The sequence below is a fragment of the Apus apus genome, chromosome 11 (genome assembly GCF_020740795.1).
Source record: "Apus apus isolate bApuApu2 chromosome 11, bApuApu2.pri.cur, whole genome shotgun sequence".
NCBI classification, from domain to species: Eukaryota; Metazoa; Chordata; class Aves; order Apodiformes; family Apodidae; genus Apus; species Apus apus.
Window position 1 is genome coordinate 19,902,065 of NC_067292.1, and position 16,927 is coordinate 19,918,991.

General features: G+C 53.2%; 2 protein-coding genes across 4 annotated transcripts in view; both read right to left on the reverse strand.

Moving 5' to 3' along the window:
• The window catches only part of PSKH1 (protein serine kinase H1), a 95,141-nt gene that overhangs the window by 27,823 nt on the left and 50,391 nt on the right, over positions 1–16,927 (reverse strand). Inside the window, exon 5 of one of the 2 annotated variants that reach the window (XM_051629385.1) lies at positions 9,053–9,105. The exons of the other annotated variant lie outside the window; for it this stretch is intronic. The gene's annotated coding sequence lies outside the window, so the exon portion shown is untranslated. Of the gene's footprint in view, positions 1–9,052; positions 9,106–16,927 lie in introns of those variants that run through there. 2 annotated transcript variants of the gene reach the window in all.
• On the reverse strand, positions 1,127–15,738 carry E2F4 (E2F transcription factor 4). Of its 2 annotated transcripts, XM_051629389.1 has the most exons (10): positions 15,591–15,738; positions 13,633–13,742; positions 13,004–13,165; positions 12,506–12,549; positions 10,162–10,223; positions 8,596–8,881; positions 7,559–7,723; positions 6,046–6,093; positions 3,705–3,749; positions 1,127–3,387 (listed from the first exon to the last, which is right to left on the reverse strand). In XM_051629389.1, exons 1-10 carry the CDS (start codon positions 15,735–15,737, stop codon positions 3,272–3,274), a joined length of 1,185 nt encoding a protein of 394 aa, XP_051485349.1. In that variant the 5' UTR covers position 15,738; the 3' UTR covers positions 1,127–3,271. The 2 variants fall into 2 exon arrangements, with proteins under 2 accessions (XP_051485349.1, XP_051485350.1); XM_051629390.1 differs by lacking the exon at positions 6,046–6,093.

Consider the following 16,927-nt stretch of genomic DNA (forward strand, 5'->3'; position numbering starts at 1 on the left):
AGCTGACGCGGGGCAGGACCCACCTCCACGGGCCTTCCCGCCGGGAATGGGGCCGGCACCGCGGCCCTCCAGGGAGAGCGGGGTTGGGGGAGCTCTGGCGAAGTTGGGGAAACCCTGGCAAAGTTGTTGGGGAAACTGGTAACGTTGGGGAAACCCTGGCAAAGTTGTTGGAGAAACCCTGGCAAAGTTGTTGGATAAACACTGGCAAAGTTGTTGGGAAAGTTGGGGAAACTGGTAAAATTGGGGAAACCCTGGCAAAGTTGTTGGAGAAACCCTGGCAAAGTTGTTGCAGAAACCCTGGCAAAGTTGTTGGATAAACACTGGCAAAGTTGTTGGGAAAGTTGGGGAAACTGGTAAAATTGGGGAAACCCTGGCAAAGTTGGGGAAGCTCTGGCAAAGTTGGGGAAGCTCTGGCAAAGTTGGGGAAACTGGTAAAGTTGGGGAAATCCTGGCAAAGTTGTTGGGGAAACTGGTAAAGTTGGGGAAATCCTGGCAAAGTTGTTGAGGAAACTGGTAAAGTTGGGGAAATCCTGGTAAAGTTGTTGGGGAAACTCTGGGAAAGTTGTCTGGGAAACCCTAGCAAAGTTGTTGGAGAAACACTGGCAAAGTTGTTGGGAAAGTTGGGGAAACTGGTAAAATTGGGGAAACCCTGGGAAAGTTGGGGAAGCTCTGGCAAAGTTGGGGAAACTGGTAAAGTTGGGAAAACCCTGGGAAAGTTGTTGGGGAAACTGGCAAAGTGGGGGGAACTGGTAAAGTTGGGGAAACTCTGGGAAAGTTGTTGGGGAAGCTCTGGGAAAGTTGGGAAACTGGTAAAGTTGGGGAAACTGGCAAAGTTGTTGGGGAAACTGGCAAAGTTGTTGGGAAAGTTGGGGAAACTGGTAAAATTGGGGAAACCCTGGCAAAGTTGGGGAAGCTCTGGCAAAGTTGGGGAAGCTCTGGCAAAGTTGGGGAAACTGGTAAAGTTGGGGAAACTCTGGCAAAGTTGTTGGGGAAACTCTGGGAAAGTTGTTGGGGAAACTGGTAAAGTTGGGGAAACCCTGGGAAAGTTGGGGAAGCTCTGGGAAAGTTGGGGAAACTGGTAAAGTTGGAACCCTGGCAAAGTTGGGGAAGCTCTGGGAAAGTTGGCTTAGTTTTCTTTTTTTTCTTTTTTTTTTGGTGTTTATTCACATCAGAGAACACTGTACAAATATTACAGGCAATTTTCTTTCCTTGCAAAAAAAAAAAAAAAAAAGTATAAAAATAATCTTTATATAGGAATCCAAGTTCATCTGCAGCTGTCAATGTTGCTTTTTCAGTAGGTGTCCTTTTTTTATTTTATTTTCTGGGAAGGTGGTCGAACTGGAGGTGAAGACAAACGCTTGGAAGGAGGGTGAGGGTCTGGCAGAACACGGAGGTGGAGCTGCAGGAAAGCCCTGGGCTGAGGGGTCTGGATCCACTTCCCTGCCAAGGGGGAAGGCTGGGCTGGCTCCAGCAGGGCTGGGACTTCTCCCCCTGGTGGGGTCCCACTGCAGAGCATCCCCTCGGTCCTCCTGAATTCCTTCCCAGAGGGGATGCCGGGGCTGCAGAGAGGAACAGCCCTTCTGGAAGAGTTCCCACCGAGAATGGGACACCCCAAGGAGCCACCTGGAGGACGCAGGTCCCAAGGAAATCGTGTTCTCACCCCCGTGGGCTCCAAGAATTGAGGACCCTGCACCCCAAGCTGGTTGTGGGGCTCGCTGGTGGTGAGCAGCCAAGTGGAGAAGTGAAACACCCACAGTGGGCTATGGAGATGGCTACAAACCACCTCCCTGCAATGGGCAGCCAGTGTCCTGGCCCTCTCTTCAGGAGCAGGGATGGTGGGAGAAGCTGCTTCCAGCCCGTGGGCAGGACGATGTGCAAAACTGAAGACACCCAAATACAGCACCTGACCAAGAAAGCACCTGGGGGCTTGCAAAATCCAACAGAAACCCATCAGGGCGTTTGAGTCCAACTGCAGAGGGTCCAAGACTGGCCCCACCTGAACACAGCAGGGGACCCAACAGGGAAAAATGATGCAGAGAAAACATCACCCTAAAGAGAGACCTGCCCCAGGATCAGGAGTGGGGAGTGTGGCTACGGACACTGGAGGAGCAAACTCAGATGTACAGGAAACCTGATCCTGAGCAGATGATCAGAGAGAAAAGAGGGGAGGAAAAAAAGCACTATTTTGACAACACCTACATAACTTGTCATGGGAAATTACTACTGGATTGTTACTGCTTGGTCACCATTTGGCCAGTTGAAGGCTCAAGTGCAATGGTTGGAGAAGACAGCTACTGGCAAGTATGAGCAGGCTCTGATGGACCTGGAGTACCTTGCAGGCACCAGCTGGAGCAGTCTCATCCTTTCAAACATCACTCAGAAAAAAAAAAAACAAACACCAAAACACATAAAAATAAAAAATAAAACCATACTGGCACCTCTTCTTTAGCCCTGCAGAACAGCACAGCTGCTGAACAAGGAGCTGGAGCCCCTGGGCCCACACATCAGCAGGCTGGTGACACTGGTGACAGTGCTCCTGCTGAGGCACAAGCAGGGAAACACTCAGCCCCTGGGTCCTACCAGGAATGCTCAACTCCTGAGTCCCACTAGGAGGCACAGCTGGCTAAAAAAAAGTGCTTTTTTTTGCTTTTTTTTCCTTTTTTTTTTTTTTTTTCCTTGTAAAACATCCTAGCTTGGTCTGGAGTCACTGGAAGAAACAGAGACACTTTGGTGCCTTTTTTTTGTTTTTCCTTTTCCCTCCTCCTTGTTGCTCAGCAATGTAACCACCCCAAACCTGAACCACTCCCATGGAGATATCTAGCTACCTACTTGTCAACTGACCATGGAATTAGGGCTCCTTGGAGCAGCTGGTACCTAGGAGGTGCAAAGTGCCTCTGGGAGTGCAGGAAAAAAACCAAAGGCATGCAGATTTTGAGGAAGCTCAAGAGAGGCACAGGGGCAAACTCTGCAGGTGACCTGGGCACACTCAGAAGACAGACCCTTTGAAGGGTGGCCCAGGATCCAGTGGAGAGGGAGAGACACGGTGGGATGAGCTGCACGTGGAGCTCAGACGTGCAGCCGAGGGAGAGGAAGAAGCTGTGGGGAGGCTCCCAGCCTGCACGTCCACATCTCTTGGTTCTGAGTCCAAAGGAGGGCACCTCTGAATCGCTCAGTTCTGGAGCTCTAGCACAAAAGGGATCCAAAAATAGACACTTTTTCCAGAGAGTTACAAAACAGTCGGTGTTGGCCGGGTCACAGCCACAGGCAGCAGTCAGAGGTTGAGCACAGGCACGTCGAAGAGGTCACAGACACCTTCACTCTCGTCCAGGTTGTAGATGTAGTCGTGATCTCCAGGGGGCGGGGAGAGGCGGAGCAAGGGAGCAAACACTGAGGAAAGAGAAGCCCAGGGGTGGTCACCAAACCCAGCACTCCCACAGCCAGCCAAGCACCTGCAGGGCATCCCCGTGGCCACCTCAGCCACCACAGCTTCTGAGGTTGCTTCCAATCAGCTTTGTGATAGGGAAGAGCCAGACTGTCCTAGGCCCTCTGAGGGACTGGCAGGACAATAAGAACAGTCTGTCTCCAGCGCCCAGGAAAGATGAGGGGGAGTCTGGAATTGCAAGGTTCTAGGCTGGGTGAAGCCACCCAGGATGGTTCTCCTCCCGTGGAGAGGCCACACCAGGAGGAGAGACTCCAGGACTCACCTTCAGAGGTCATCAGCTCTTCCAGCAGCTCAGAGTTCATACATTCTGGGGAAGAGACAGGCACAGTTAGACAACACGCTTTGCATTCCTGATCTGCTCCTGGGCAGCATCCCACCCTTCCCAGGGTGGTCCTCACCCTTGTAGTCCCTTCCCTGGCCAAGACACAGTGTGTGCAGCAGGCAGTGGCCAAAGCAGGCTCCTGCCAGGGACAAACGGAAATGGGTGTCAAACAGTTCCAGCTATGCCAGAAAATGCTGCAGGTCTCCTCCTGCTTCAGTTCAACCACATGCCTGGCTCCTTCAGGTGAGGGGCTTCACTGTCTCAGCCCTGCACTGCCAAGGGGACTCTTCACCACTCACCAGAATCTGAGCTGGTAGAGCCTGACCCACCAACTTTGCTGAGAGTGGGGAAAAAAATACAACAAACAAACGAGCTATTCCAGAAGTAATGAACCTCCAGATTTGTGTCCTTTGTCCCCCTAATTTGCCCCCCTTGCAGGGCTAATCCAGCCCTGGCAGACTGGCTGGCTGCTCACTGCCAAGTGGAATGAACATCTGAGCTCTGGGTGTCCACCCTTCATGGGCCATTAATTATCCCTGGAATGTCATCCCTCCTCCAGAGTTGTCACTCCTGGCTAGCAGGCTGGTGAGGCACTTGAAGGGCAGAGAGATAAGCAGCCAAAGTGTGTGCAAGCCAACAACCCCTTTTCTCCAAGTTGGTTGAGAACAACTTTCTGAATAACTCTCCCACTTTGCCAAGTTGAGATGATGAATATCCAACTCAGTCCAAGTTAAGATGATGAATATCTGACTCAGTCCAACTGGGTTGAAGAGATACTGCCCAAACCTGAAATCAGCTTTCACAGAACAAACCCAGACCAGCCCATTTTCAAGACACTGATCCACAGTTCCCTGGAGGAGAGGAAACCACGTGCCATGGGATGAGAGGATTTCAGTGCTAAGCAACTAGACAGGAATAATACTGGCTTCAATAAACAGTTATTAAATGCAGAACCTGCATTCTTCAGGGCTGGTAATATCACAGGGTGTGTATTTGTGTGTTGAAATTCTGCTTCTTTTCAGGATATGTGTTGGAAACCAGCAGTTATTAAGCACCCATTCAAAAGAAAGAGAAAACCATGCGGAAAAAGTAATTCCAGTGCAAAACACTAAGGAAGAATTTCAGGCTCTTGCAGCTTAAACTGCCTGAGAGCAGCTGCCAGTGCCAGGGAACACTGCTGGGATCCCACAGGGATGAGAGGGGCTGCAGGGAGCACCCTGTTGCTCTGAGCTCTGTTGTGTTGCTTTTCTCCACTCCCTGAGAATCCTTCCCTCCTGGATCTCTCCCCTCCCTCTCCAAACTGGGAGGAATAGTCCATAAACCAGCATACACCCCCCCCCCCCCAGCCAGCACACATCTCCTTTTTCATCCTGTTAGTTTGGGTTAAGCTCCATCTCCTGCCCAGGGGGTGGGGCTGGCAGCAGCTTGTGTCTCACGTGAAGTCAAGTTCAGACTTCAGATGTGCTCAGTCACCACCAGGACCTTCTCCCCTGCCTCCAGCAGTGGGTGCTGAGCAAGGAGCTGCTCTCCAGGCTGACTGCAGAGCACAGGGTGTGTGCCTTTGGGCCTGGGGCTTGGTTTTTACACAAAGGTGAACCAGTTCTGTGGAAGTGCCACCTGTGTGTAAGAAGTGCTGCTGCACATCTCCTGCCACCACCCTTCAGTGGTGTGTCCTCAGCTCTGCCTGGCTGGGAGGAATTCTGCCAGCATGGGAGGGAAATAAATGTGCAGATAAAGAGTTTCCCAGTATAGAGCAAAATCCTTCACCTCTCCAGCCCTTAGGGCTGAGTCTGTTCCATCATGAGGCAGTGACATTCCTTGGTAGAACTCCCAACACAAGGAACAACATTCCAGACTGCTCCAAAATCACTAGCCACACCAAAACCACTGAAGGATGCTTTGGAGAGAGACCTTCCTAAATGATCTGCTTGGGTCAGCCTCGGGCAGGCCCCAGCTGAAACCAGACTACCAGGGAATGTCCTGGTGTGCAAAGAAGCTGGACAAGGAGCATGGGAAGGCAGAGCACAGACTGGTGTTGGCACAGGGCTGGGAAAGACCTGGTGGGGCAACCTCACAGATGCAACGTGAAGGCAGAAAAATACATCCAGGAAGCAGTAATTCTAAGAGTGCTTCACTACAAGGAGAGACCCAGCAGCCACCAACAAGCACCTGACAAAACCACATCCCCACAGTGATCCCAAAGGGAGTGAACAAAACAAACAGTCCCACTTCTGGGGGTAGCTGGGCATGGAACAAAGCCATGGTCAGGGAGTGAACATACCTCTTGTTGGATCAAACATCTCTGACAGCTCTTTGGGCAGTTCCAGTACTGCAAATACAACCAACCAGTTACAAGAAGAGTCTGAAATGCCTCACAGCACCATCAGGTACTGTCCTCCTGCACTCCTCATGCACCCAAATCATCCCACGCCACCCAGGAACTCTGCTCCCACACCCCATGGGACCTATTTCTGCTCAAATGAGCAGCAAGACAATTCCTAAGCTCAACTACTTTAACACAGACCCGAGGGAGCCCTGGGACATGCAACTGTTCTCACAGGCAGCAGCTCCAGAGACACTGCCTGTCTGGAAGCCTCACCCAGCATCAGCACCCACACAGCACCTCCATTTACCTCATGTGGGACAAGGACTTGCCTCTAGAGAGGCCCTCTGGGATGTGCTAAACTACAGGCTCATCAAGGCTACTCCAAGATGAAGCCACACACCTCATGCTTTCTCAGACACACCAGCAGCAGAGAAGTGAAAAAAAAGCTCTGTGTAAACTACACTTGACTAGGATTTCCTCTTCTAGCCCTAACTCTCTAACCTAGAGTGTTTCTGCAGTGGAGAGAGCCTTCAAAATCCTAAAGCCAAAGTGTGTCTTAAAGTGTGTCTTCCCCAGAGGATGCTTTTCTGTCCTCAGGCCAGCCTGTCATTTCCTGGCAGAAAGCTCAAATGTTCCTTTTTTTAAAGCCCATTCCACCTCACCAAGCACATCAAGGAGCTCCCCAAATATACACTGAGGGATTAAGACCACAAGATCACTAAAGACATAGGAAGTATTCCTGAGAAAAGGAGGAAAACAGAGACTAGAGCTCTCCTAATAAAGGAACACTCCCCACAAGTAACAAAGGTGCTCTGGGCCATGGCTGGAAATTTGGTAGGTTCATCCAGACTCAAAAATTTGACCTAGCACTACAGAAGGGACTGAAAGGGATTAAACACAGAATCCCAGACTGGTTTGGGTTGGAAGGGACCTCAAAGATCATCTAGATCCAAGCCTCTGCATGGGCAGGGACCCCTCCCACCAGCCCAGGTTGCTCCAAGCCCCATCCAACCTGCCCTTCAACACTGCCAGGGATGGGGCAGCCACAGCTTCCCTGGGCAGCCTGGGCCAGGGTCTCACCACCCTCACAGCAAAGAATTTCCTCCTAGTATCTCATCTGTATCTCCCCCCTTTCAGCCTAAAACTGTTCCCCCTCATCCCATCCCTCCCTGCCCTTGTCCCAAGTCCCTCCCCAGCTTTCCTGGAGCCCTGTCAGGCACTGGAAGCTCATACATACAACCAGAGAGCTGTGTGCCATGCAAGCCTCCCTTGCAGACTTCCTAGCAGGGGTGTGACAGAGAGCACCAGAACAGCAGACACAGAACAGTCACCTGCTCACCAGGTTCCCCAGCACCCTCCCAGGAGATGCCAACTCACCCCTTGCAGACAGCAAGGGCAGGAGGGAGCCTGGCTCCTTCCTGCAGGGCCAGCAGCCTGCCCTGCACAGGTGGGACAGGGGGGTACTCACTTCCAGTGGGGTCAGGCTTGATGGGCTCGAAGGAGGCAGAGGGGCTGGGCAGGACGGAGCTGCTGTCCAGGGAGGCAGAGGACTGGAGGGGCTGGGTGTCCAACCCTGGGTCACCCAAGGGGTCAAAGTCACCAGTGCTCTTGGACTCTGCTGCTGGGACACATTCTGGAAGAGCCACAGACACAGGTGGGAATGTCACCTCCTGGCAGCCAGCAATGCTGGCCACAGGCAGCTCCAGAGGGAGGAGGCTTCTTGCTTTCACCCAGCAAAATCTCCCAGGCCCTTGGTGGTGCCAGGCTGCAGGAAAGGCAGGAGCACATTCCCACAGGAATTCCCACAGGCTGGGTGGGCAGCTACACCAGCCAGCACACTGAGGGAAGTTACTGTCCTTGGGGCTGAGGCTGTGTCCAGCTTTGGCCACCCTCCACTTCAAGAAAGAAGATCTAGCTGAGGGTTACCAAGGTGGTCAAGGGTCTGAGGGACATGACCTGCAAGGAGGGGTGGAGGGAGCTGGGCTTGTGCAGGCAGGCAGAGGGAAGTCTAAGGGCAGGGAAACAGCAGCTTGCAGCTGCCTGGGAGGCAGTTACAGGACTTAAAATCTTCTCAGTGGTGCCAAATGATGTAACGTGCTTAACAGGCACGAGATGGAGCTCAAAGGATCCAGACGTGAGGAAAAAGGAATTCAATGAGAGGCTGCAGTGCTGGAAGAGCTTGCTGAGGAAGCTGGGGATTGCCACCACCAGAGGCTTTCCAAATTTGGCTGGACAAAGCCACAACCAACCTCACCTGGCACTTCTGAGTCTTTTTTCAAAGTGAAAGTTGAACTTGAGTCTCTGAAAGACCCTTTTGCAAACTTCTGCTGATCACTGCTCTGCGTGACGAGTCCCTCCCCCACCAGTGCTCCTGCAGGCTGGCACCACCCCAGCCCAACCCTCTGCTTTCCAGCCTGATTCCCATCATCAACACACCCAGCCCCACCATTCCAGACACAAGAAAAGACAAAGGTGCCAAGGGGCCACCTGCAGCCTCCCACCCACCTGTGCTGGTGGCCTTCTGGGCAGGAGGGCCGTGGTCCTGCGTGGTGGTGGGGGTGGGGGTGGAGGGCCGGGTGGTGCTGGGAACAGATGCCTCCTGGAAGTGGGTGAGTGGGGGGATCTGAGGCTTGGAGGGGGCAACTGCCTGGCACTGGAGGAGGTCTTCAGGGGGAGGGACAGGCAGGACGACAGGAGGAGAGCTGCAGGCATCTTTGTTCACCAAGAGAACATCAATGGGACCGCTCGTGCTCTTCAGATGGATCTGATACTTCTTCTGCCCATTCAGGCCCTGAGGGAAGTCAAAAGCAAAACACAACCTGACATTAAAGGCCCTTTTCCAAGTGCCAGGTGCTTGGTTCAGCTCTTGAGTATGACAGCAAAAAATGAGATGAAAAAAATAGAATCATAGAATGGGTTAGAGTTGGAAGGGACCTTAAAGCTCACCTAGATCCAACCCCCTGCATGGGCAGGGACACCTCCCACCAGCCCAGGCTGCTCCAAGCCCCATCCAACCTGCCCTTCAACACTGCCAGGGATGGGGCAGCCACAGCTTCCCTGGGCAACCTGGGCCAGGCTCTCACCACCCTCACAGCAAAGAATCTCCTCCTCATGTCCAACCTAAATCCCTCCTCTTTCAGCTTAAAATGGCTACATAGTCTATTATTAGCTCTCAGTGCACAGAATGTGTCAGGGAACAGGAGATAAAAGGTAAAACAATGACTGCATTTTCACATTCCATAGGAGACCTTCTGGCACCCACTTCTAATAATTTTCTGGCACACCAGAACACTGGGAAATAGATGAATGCTCTTTCTTGCCTTTGGTGTTTGAACCTAGTCAGGATTACCAAGTTTAATACCTGCCACGTGACAGGCTTGATGTTAGTCACAGTCAGGGCCCCCTTTGCTTAGCAAAAACATGGAAGTGAGACATATGAAGCAAAGAGAAAGTATCCCAAGTTGAATGAGTCAGCATTGATAAAACTGTGCATCTTTTCAGGACAAGGGGAAATGGCCTCAAGTTGCTCCAGGGGAGGTTTAGATTGGAGATTAGAAGAAACTTCTTCCCTGAAAGGGTCATTAAACACTGGCCCAGGCTGCCCAGGGAGGTGGTGGAATCTCCATCCCTGGAGGGGTTTAGAAACCACATAGATGTGGTGCTGAGGGACACAGGTGAGCACTGGGCTTGGTGGAGTTGGGCTAATGGTTGTTTGAGTTGGGTTATGGTTAATGGTTGTTAGAGTTGGGTTATGGTTGGACTTGATGATCTTAAAGGTCTTTTCCAACCAGAAGGATGCTGTGACTCAGACAGCTCAGCATAATTCCACACACAATTCCCAACTCCCAGGGCTACCCAGTCCCCTGGTGCTCCTGCCATGACTCATGTACTTCCAAACAACAGAATCTCCTGGCAATTTTTTAATATCTGCAGCCTTCCTTGGGTTGCCAGTTCCCCTAACCCCATCAACCCCCTGACTGCCAACTCCCAGCCTGGCCAATCCAGCAAAAAACCCCACCCTGACACCCCTCATCCCTCCCCCCCACCTCAGCCCACCCATTTCTCACTCACCTCTGGGATGGGAACCTCCAAACGTGTGCCTGAGGGGGCTCGAATGGCCAGGAGGGTGTCACCTGTGAAAACAGACCAGTCACCACGGGCACCAACTGCTCTGAGGATGATTAAGCACTGACAAAAAACTTCCAGAGTCCATATCTGGGTTTGCACTTAACCAGAGAAAACATGAACAGAGAAAACACTGGTGCTGCAACCATGAGACACACTCAGCTGGAGCCCCTTTGCAGCTTTCACTTTGAATGTCTGAGCTCTGCTGTGGTTAAAATTCACACTTTGCTGGCATTTGCATGATGCTGCACTTGATAATCAACATCCCCAGAGCAAGGACAGAGAGTGGACAGAAGGGAGAACATCCTGTCATTTCAGACAGGCAAAGCTGAGCTCAGCAAAAGGGGCAGGGATTAAAAATACCACAGGAGCTGTCAGTAAAATGGGATTCCTTTCACAAAGCTGCACTTCAGAAAAACATTGTGAAGAGGCATTAAAAGCACATAATGAAGCTCCAAGACTTGAGCTTTAAGACCTGCAAGCTTCAACAACCCAGGGGCTGCATTTCTGTCTCCCTGGAGAGCTGCATCAAACACTTTTCCAACCAGTGTACAGTGTTTCCACCCCCTTTTTGACTCTGCAAGTGCAAAATGCACCCCAGCACCAAAATTCTGTTCCCCAGTCACTAAAAGCAAATATATTCTCACTTTTTTTTAATTAATCCAATTGAGGAATCCATATTTGACAAGAGACCAAGCACAAAGGCCTTCAAGCCCTAACTCATTTTGAAATTCAGCCTGCACCACAGTTCAAGAACACAAGGGGTCCAAGAAAGACCCTTTGCAAGGCTCAGGCATTTCTGAGAAGCAAAAATAAAAATATAAGGAATATTCAGATAGCAAAGTTGGGCACATGCTGAACAGACAATGGAAAAAGGTGGATCAAGCCTGTTTTGGGAGGAATTTGGCTTTGACTCAAGTAGTATCTAACCTTCTCTGCATGTTCTGGTGAGGTCTGACTTGAGACACAAACCAGTTTACAAAGACCAGGTGCAGTGACATGCAAAACAGTCAACCAAGCAAGAAGCTGTCTGCTGGTCTGCAGGAAACTCTTCCAGACTGTTAGGAGTTATCTGGCCACAAGCACCATCAAGCTGAAAACACAACCCCTGCCCCCAAAAAGTGATCACTGAAATGATGATCCAAGGGCTGGAGCAGCTCTGCTCTGGAGCCAGGCTGGGAGAGTTGGGGTGTTCAGCCTGGAGAAGAGAAGGCTCCAGGGAGACCTTAGAGCAGCTTCCAGTGCCTGAAGGGGCTCCAGGGAAAGCTGGGGAGGGGTTTGGGACAAGGGCAGGGAGGGAGAGGACAAGGGGGAAGGGATGAAAACTGGAAGAGGGAGATTGAGGTTGGACATGAGGAGGAAATTCTTTGGTGTGAGGGTGGTGAGAGCCTGGCCCAGGCTGCCCAGGGAAGCTGTGGCTGCCCCATCCCTGGCAGTGTTGAAGGGCAGGTTGGATGGGGCTTGGAGCAGCCTGGGCTGGTGGGAGGTGTCCCTGCCCATGCAGGGGGTTGGAACTGGATGATCTTTCAGGTCCCTCCAACCCAAACTGTTCTGTGATTCTATGAGATGATGCCTGCTGGGGGAGATCAAGGTAAGCAGGTTCATCTCTGCTGAGCCAGCAGCTGCCCGGGGCCAGGAGAGGTGGGGTGTCCACCCAAGCAGAAAGGAGCTGTGGCTCCAAACCCCTGCAGCTCAGATGGCATTTCCTTTGGGTCCCACAACCACCATTAAGACTGGCACTAGGGAAGGAACTCCTGTGGGTTTTCCTCACTTTTGCCCCACAGAGACAGAACATGTGGGTTTTCCTACGGGCAGCTCAGAGCTTCAGGAAGGCACCACACATGGGAGAGAGGTCACAGTGAGCAGTGTATTCCCTTCTGCCCTGCTCTTCCCTATCTCCCTCTTGCATTCCTGATGCAGCTGAGGGAACAGTTTGTCTGCTCCCATCCTGCTGACACTCAGTTTTCTACCATGCCATGAACTTCCTATTATTAGAACACTGTCTCCTCAGAATGAAGGGTTTGTAACACACAAACTCACACAGGGACACCCAGCAAAGACTTCCCTAGGAACAGCAGATGTGTCACTTTAAACATGAGTGACCCAATGACCTGTCCCCTCTGATGGTGACAAGAAAGCTACAACTCAGTGGTACACAAACCCTGTTAGCATCAGGGCTCCCACTATATTTAACCTGGTGCTTTTGGGCAGCCTGTGGTCCAGTGTCTCCTCTTTCCTGGAAGAGGGAGAGGAGCTGGGACAGCCTGACAGGACAGGACCATTTCCTCACCTGTGAAGCACTTGCAGATGTCTTCATGTGTCACATAAGCTAACGTTCCCAAGGTTAAGGAGAAAGGCTGCAGCTGAAGACAGAGAACTCAAAGAGCACCTGGTGTTACCTTCCTGAGCACAGGGAATGCCATTCCCAGAAGACCCTGATGTGGTCTGCAGGAGAGGTCTGCAAGCTACACCCTTGTCAGAGCTGGCAGCCTAAGAGCAGTGACCACAGGAGCAGCTCTGCACTTGTGAAAGCAGCACCCATGGGCCAGAGAGAACTTTTCTCACTCCAAAACCCAGACCAGCAGCCAAGTGCCACAGAGGAAGCTGGTTCCCCAGCTGGACCCTGATTCCCAAGGCAGGCCCTGCCTCTTGAGCCTCTCAGCACAGCTCCTCCAGCAGCACGAGGCCCCCAGCACCCCCCTGCCCCGAGCAGCCCCAACCCAGCCCTCAGCTTCCCAGCCCAGCAAACAAACACAGGGACAGAGCCAAGGGGTCACACAAAGGATATCGACTGTTCTGCACATCTTCTGTCACGTTTTTGATGCTCTGCTGAACCCACATCTTCTGCTGCTCCAGCTCCTGCTCCCGCTGCTCCAGGTCCTCTATGTCTGCCTTCAGCTCGATCAGCTTGTGAGCTATTTCACGGGTGTTGCAGCCAGGACCCACCCCTCTGGGCAAGGTAAAAAGGAGGGACATGCATCAGCTTCTGGAGGCCCCCAGACCAGCCCCAGCCTCTCAGAGAGGCTGCCACCTCCTTTCTGCTGCCACCTCTTCTGCTGCCACCCCTGTCATAGGCCAGATCACCCAGAAAGCCTCACCTGTACCTGCTCTACACCCCCAGCACAGCAGCACCTGGTACATCTTCCTACATCCCACTGACTGGCAGGGTCATACCCCACCTCCAGTGCCACAACAGGCATCTCTTCCACCCCAAGGCGCTGCAAACACTTGATTTCTACCAAAACAACAGCTCTGCTCTAAAAGACACACCAGACATACCTCAGCTGTCCTCATTACCTCTATCAGCATGGCCCAGCACGCACAGACCACTGAGGAACCTTGCTCTGAGCAGGGCATTTTAAGTCCAGTGTCACTCAGACCTGGACAAGAAGGGGCCAGAGCTCCTCCACCACTCACTTCCACTGGATGCTGTTCTTGGATTTCTTCTCGATCAGCCCGATGCCTTCCAGGACGTTGGTGATATCGTAGATCCGTCGCTTCTGTCGCACAGCCAAGGTGTCTGCAGCCTGCAAAAAGGTTAGACACTCAACTCCCAGTCACGTTTCACACCTTCCTGCCTGTCAGACTAATTCCTGGCCAAGTGCTCTGCCCACCATCTCATACCTCTCCTGTCCCGGCGCCTCAAGTTACAAAGCCACACTCTCAATGTCATTAGGACCATAAGAAGAAGCCACTTTGCTCCTTTCTGCAGCCACCAACCTCCCCCACTCAGCACAAACCAAACTCTACTTGTGGTGGGTCCAGAAAGCACCATTCCTCATCCGTGTTAGGAGACACTGATCTGGCAGCCTAAAAATTCCGTGCTCCTTCAGCTAAAAGAGGTGGGGATGGGCAGAGGAGAGCAGAGCTCTCGGTGGGACCAACAGCAGTTTAGTGAAGTTGACACTCAAAAGGTCTTTTCTACATCTGATCTGATGCTGCTTGATAGAGACCTCAAGAGGCAGATTCATCCCTGTGTTTGACAGACACGATGCTGGGAGGAGAGTAAGCACAGCTGGCAAGATAAGTGTCCTAAAGAGACAACAGTTTTGGAAGAGGAGCAGATAGAAGGCTACAGCCAAGAGACTGCTCCAGCCCTTGCATCTTCAGGGCCTTCTGGCACTTGTTTGCTGCCTGCCAAGGGTCAGAGCACCCTCAGACACCCACCTATGAGATATCTGTGTTAACCACAGCAAAGGAACATCACCTACAGAGAAGGTCCAGGTTTAGGTACCACGTGTGCCACAAAGACAGTTATTTCCTCTAGGTGAAGATCATCAAAGATCAGAAGACACATTCACAGGGCACTTCTCCACAGCTTAAAGGCATCAGGGACAACCTTCAGCAGAGATTAATCTGCTCACACTCCCCTTCCTGCTGTGTGCCAGGGGGACAAAGGGCAGCTGGGGAGAACACCCTCTCTGCTTCTATAGGTCTTGGAGGCTTTATAGGGCTGAATAATTAAGAGGAGAATGAATTGAGGGCAGCCCTGAGGAGAAGGACTTGAGGGTGCTGGGTGAGGAGAAGCTCACAGTGAGCTGGCAACATGCACTGCAACCCAGAATCCACCCATGTCCTGGGCTGCATCACCAGCAGTGTAACCAGCAGGGCCAGGGTGGGGATTGTCCCCTCTGCTCTGCTCTGGTGAGACCCCCTGCAGGGTGGGGGCCAGTTCTGGAGCCCCCAACACAAGGACGTGGAGCTCCTGGAGGGAGTCCAGAGGAGGGCACAGAGATGATGATCCAAGGGCTGGAGCAGCTCTGCTCTGGAGACAGGCTGGGAGAGTTGGGGTGTTCAGCCTGGAGAAGAGAAGGCTCCAGGGAGACCTGAGAGCACCTTCCAGTGCCTGAAGGGGCTCCAGGAAAGCTGGGGAGGGGCTTGGGACAAGGGCAGGGAGGGAGAGGACAAGGGGGAAGGGATTGAAACTGGAAGAGGGAGATTGAGGTGAGACATGAGGAGGGAATTCTTTGGTGTGAGGGTGGTGAGAGCCTGGCCCAGGTTGCCCAGGGAAGCTGTGGCTGCCCCATCCCTGGCAGTGTTGAAGGGCAGGTTGGATGGGGCTTGGAGCAACCTGGGCTGGTGGGAGGTGTCCCTGCCCATGCAGGGGGTGGGACTGGATGATCTTTAAGGTCCCTTCCAACCCAAACCAGCCTGGGGTTCCATGATCGAGCAGCTCCCTGGTAAGGGGCCAGAGGGCTCAAGAGGAGGCCATAAGGCACAAGAGGAGGCCAGAAGGCACAAGAGGAGGCCAGAAGGCACAGCCCCTCCGCACCGCCGCCAGCTCCCCCGGGACCCCGCCGCTCCCCCCCCCCCCCAAAACCCGCTCCAGCCCCCTCGCTGAACCCCCCGCCCCCCCCTTCGGGCAACCCCAGCACCAGCTTCAGGTCGAGGACTCCGTCCTTCGCCTCCTGCAGCAGCGAGACGAACTTGGTGGTCAGCAAGCCCAGGCTCTTCTCGTGGCGGCTGGGGGCCCCCGCCGCCCCGCTGCCGGCCCCGGGGGGCTGCGGCCCGCTCTCCGCCATGGCCCGCCCGGCCCGGCCCGCCCCTTCCGCTTCCGGGCCGCGGGGAGCGACGGGAGCTGCCCGGGGCGGCGGCGGGGCCGGGGGGGAGCGGGGGCCCCGGGGGGAGGCCCCGGGGGGAGGCCCCGGGAGCGGGGCCCGGCTTCCCCGCCCCGTGTCTGTGCCCGCCGGGGAAAACGGCTCAGGAATGTCGGTGGATGCGGTTGTTTCATAGAATCACAGGATCCCAGGGGCTGGAGAGACCATCCAGCCCAACCCCCCTGCCAGGGCAGGGGCACCCAGAGCACATCACACAGGAACGTGTCCAGGGGGGTTGGGATGTCTGCAGAGAAGGAGACTCCACCACCTCTCTGGGCAGCCTGTCCCAGGGCTCTGGCACCCTCACAGGAAAGAAGTTCTTCCTGATATTCACATGGAACCTCCTGTGCTCCAGGTTGAATCCACTGCCCCTTGTCCTGTCACTGGACATCACTGAAAAAAGCTTAACTCCATCTTCCTGACACTCACCCTTTACATATGTGTAACCATGGATGAGGTTGCCCCTCAGCCTCCTCTTCTCCAAGCTCAAGAGACCCAGCTCCCTCAGCCTTTCCTCATCAGGGAGATGTTCCCCTCCCTCCAGCATCTCTGTGGCTCTGCCCTGGGCTCTTTTCCAGCAGTCCGTGCCAGACGTGCTCTGGGTCTCTCTGCAAACTGTGAGAAACGTTTGTGGTGCCAGGGAACGGGCCCGGATGGGTCCTGAGGCCAAGGACAGGTTGTTGACACTCTGGCCAGAACGGGTGACCCAAACAAGCAGGCACACCCATGTCAGGTGAATAACAGTTTATATTCCCTATTCCCAAAGCTCCCTGTGTCCCCCCTGGCTGGGCACTCCAGGGTCTCCAGCCCATCCCACGCTTCTAATGACCCTGCAAGTTCCCTCCCCCCGTTCACACATCCCATTCCAGCAGGTCACTTTTTACCTTTTAAGGTCTAATCCTGACCTTTCTTGCCCCCCTGGCTGCCTTCCCAACCACCACAATGATCTGTACCTCCCTTAAAGCTGGGATCTTGTGGTTGAAACACGTTAATCAGTACTCGCTCATGTTTGGACAGGCAGAGCAATGAGGGTCCATTGTAATTTTAATTTATCTACCCAAAATTTCTTTTGGTTTGATGAATTTCTTCAGGTTCTTCCTGTTCTTTGAAAGGAG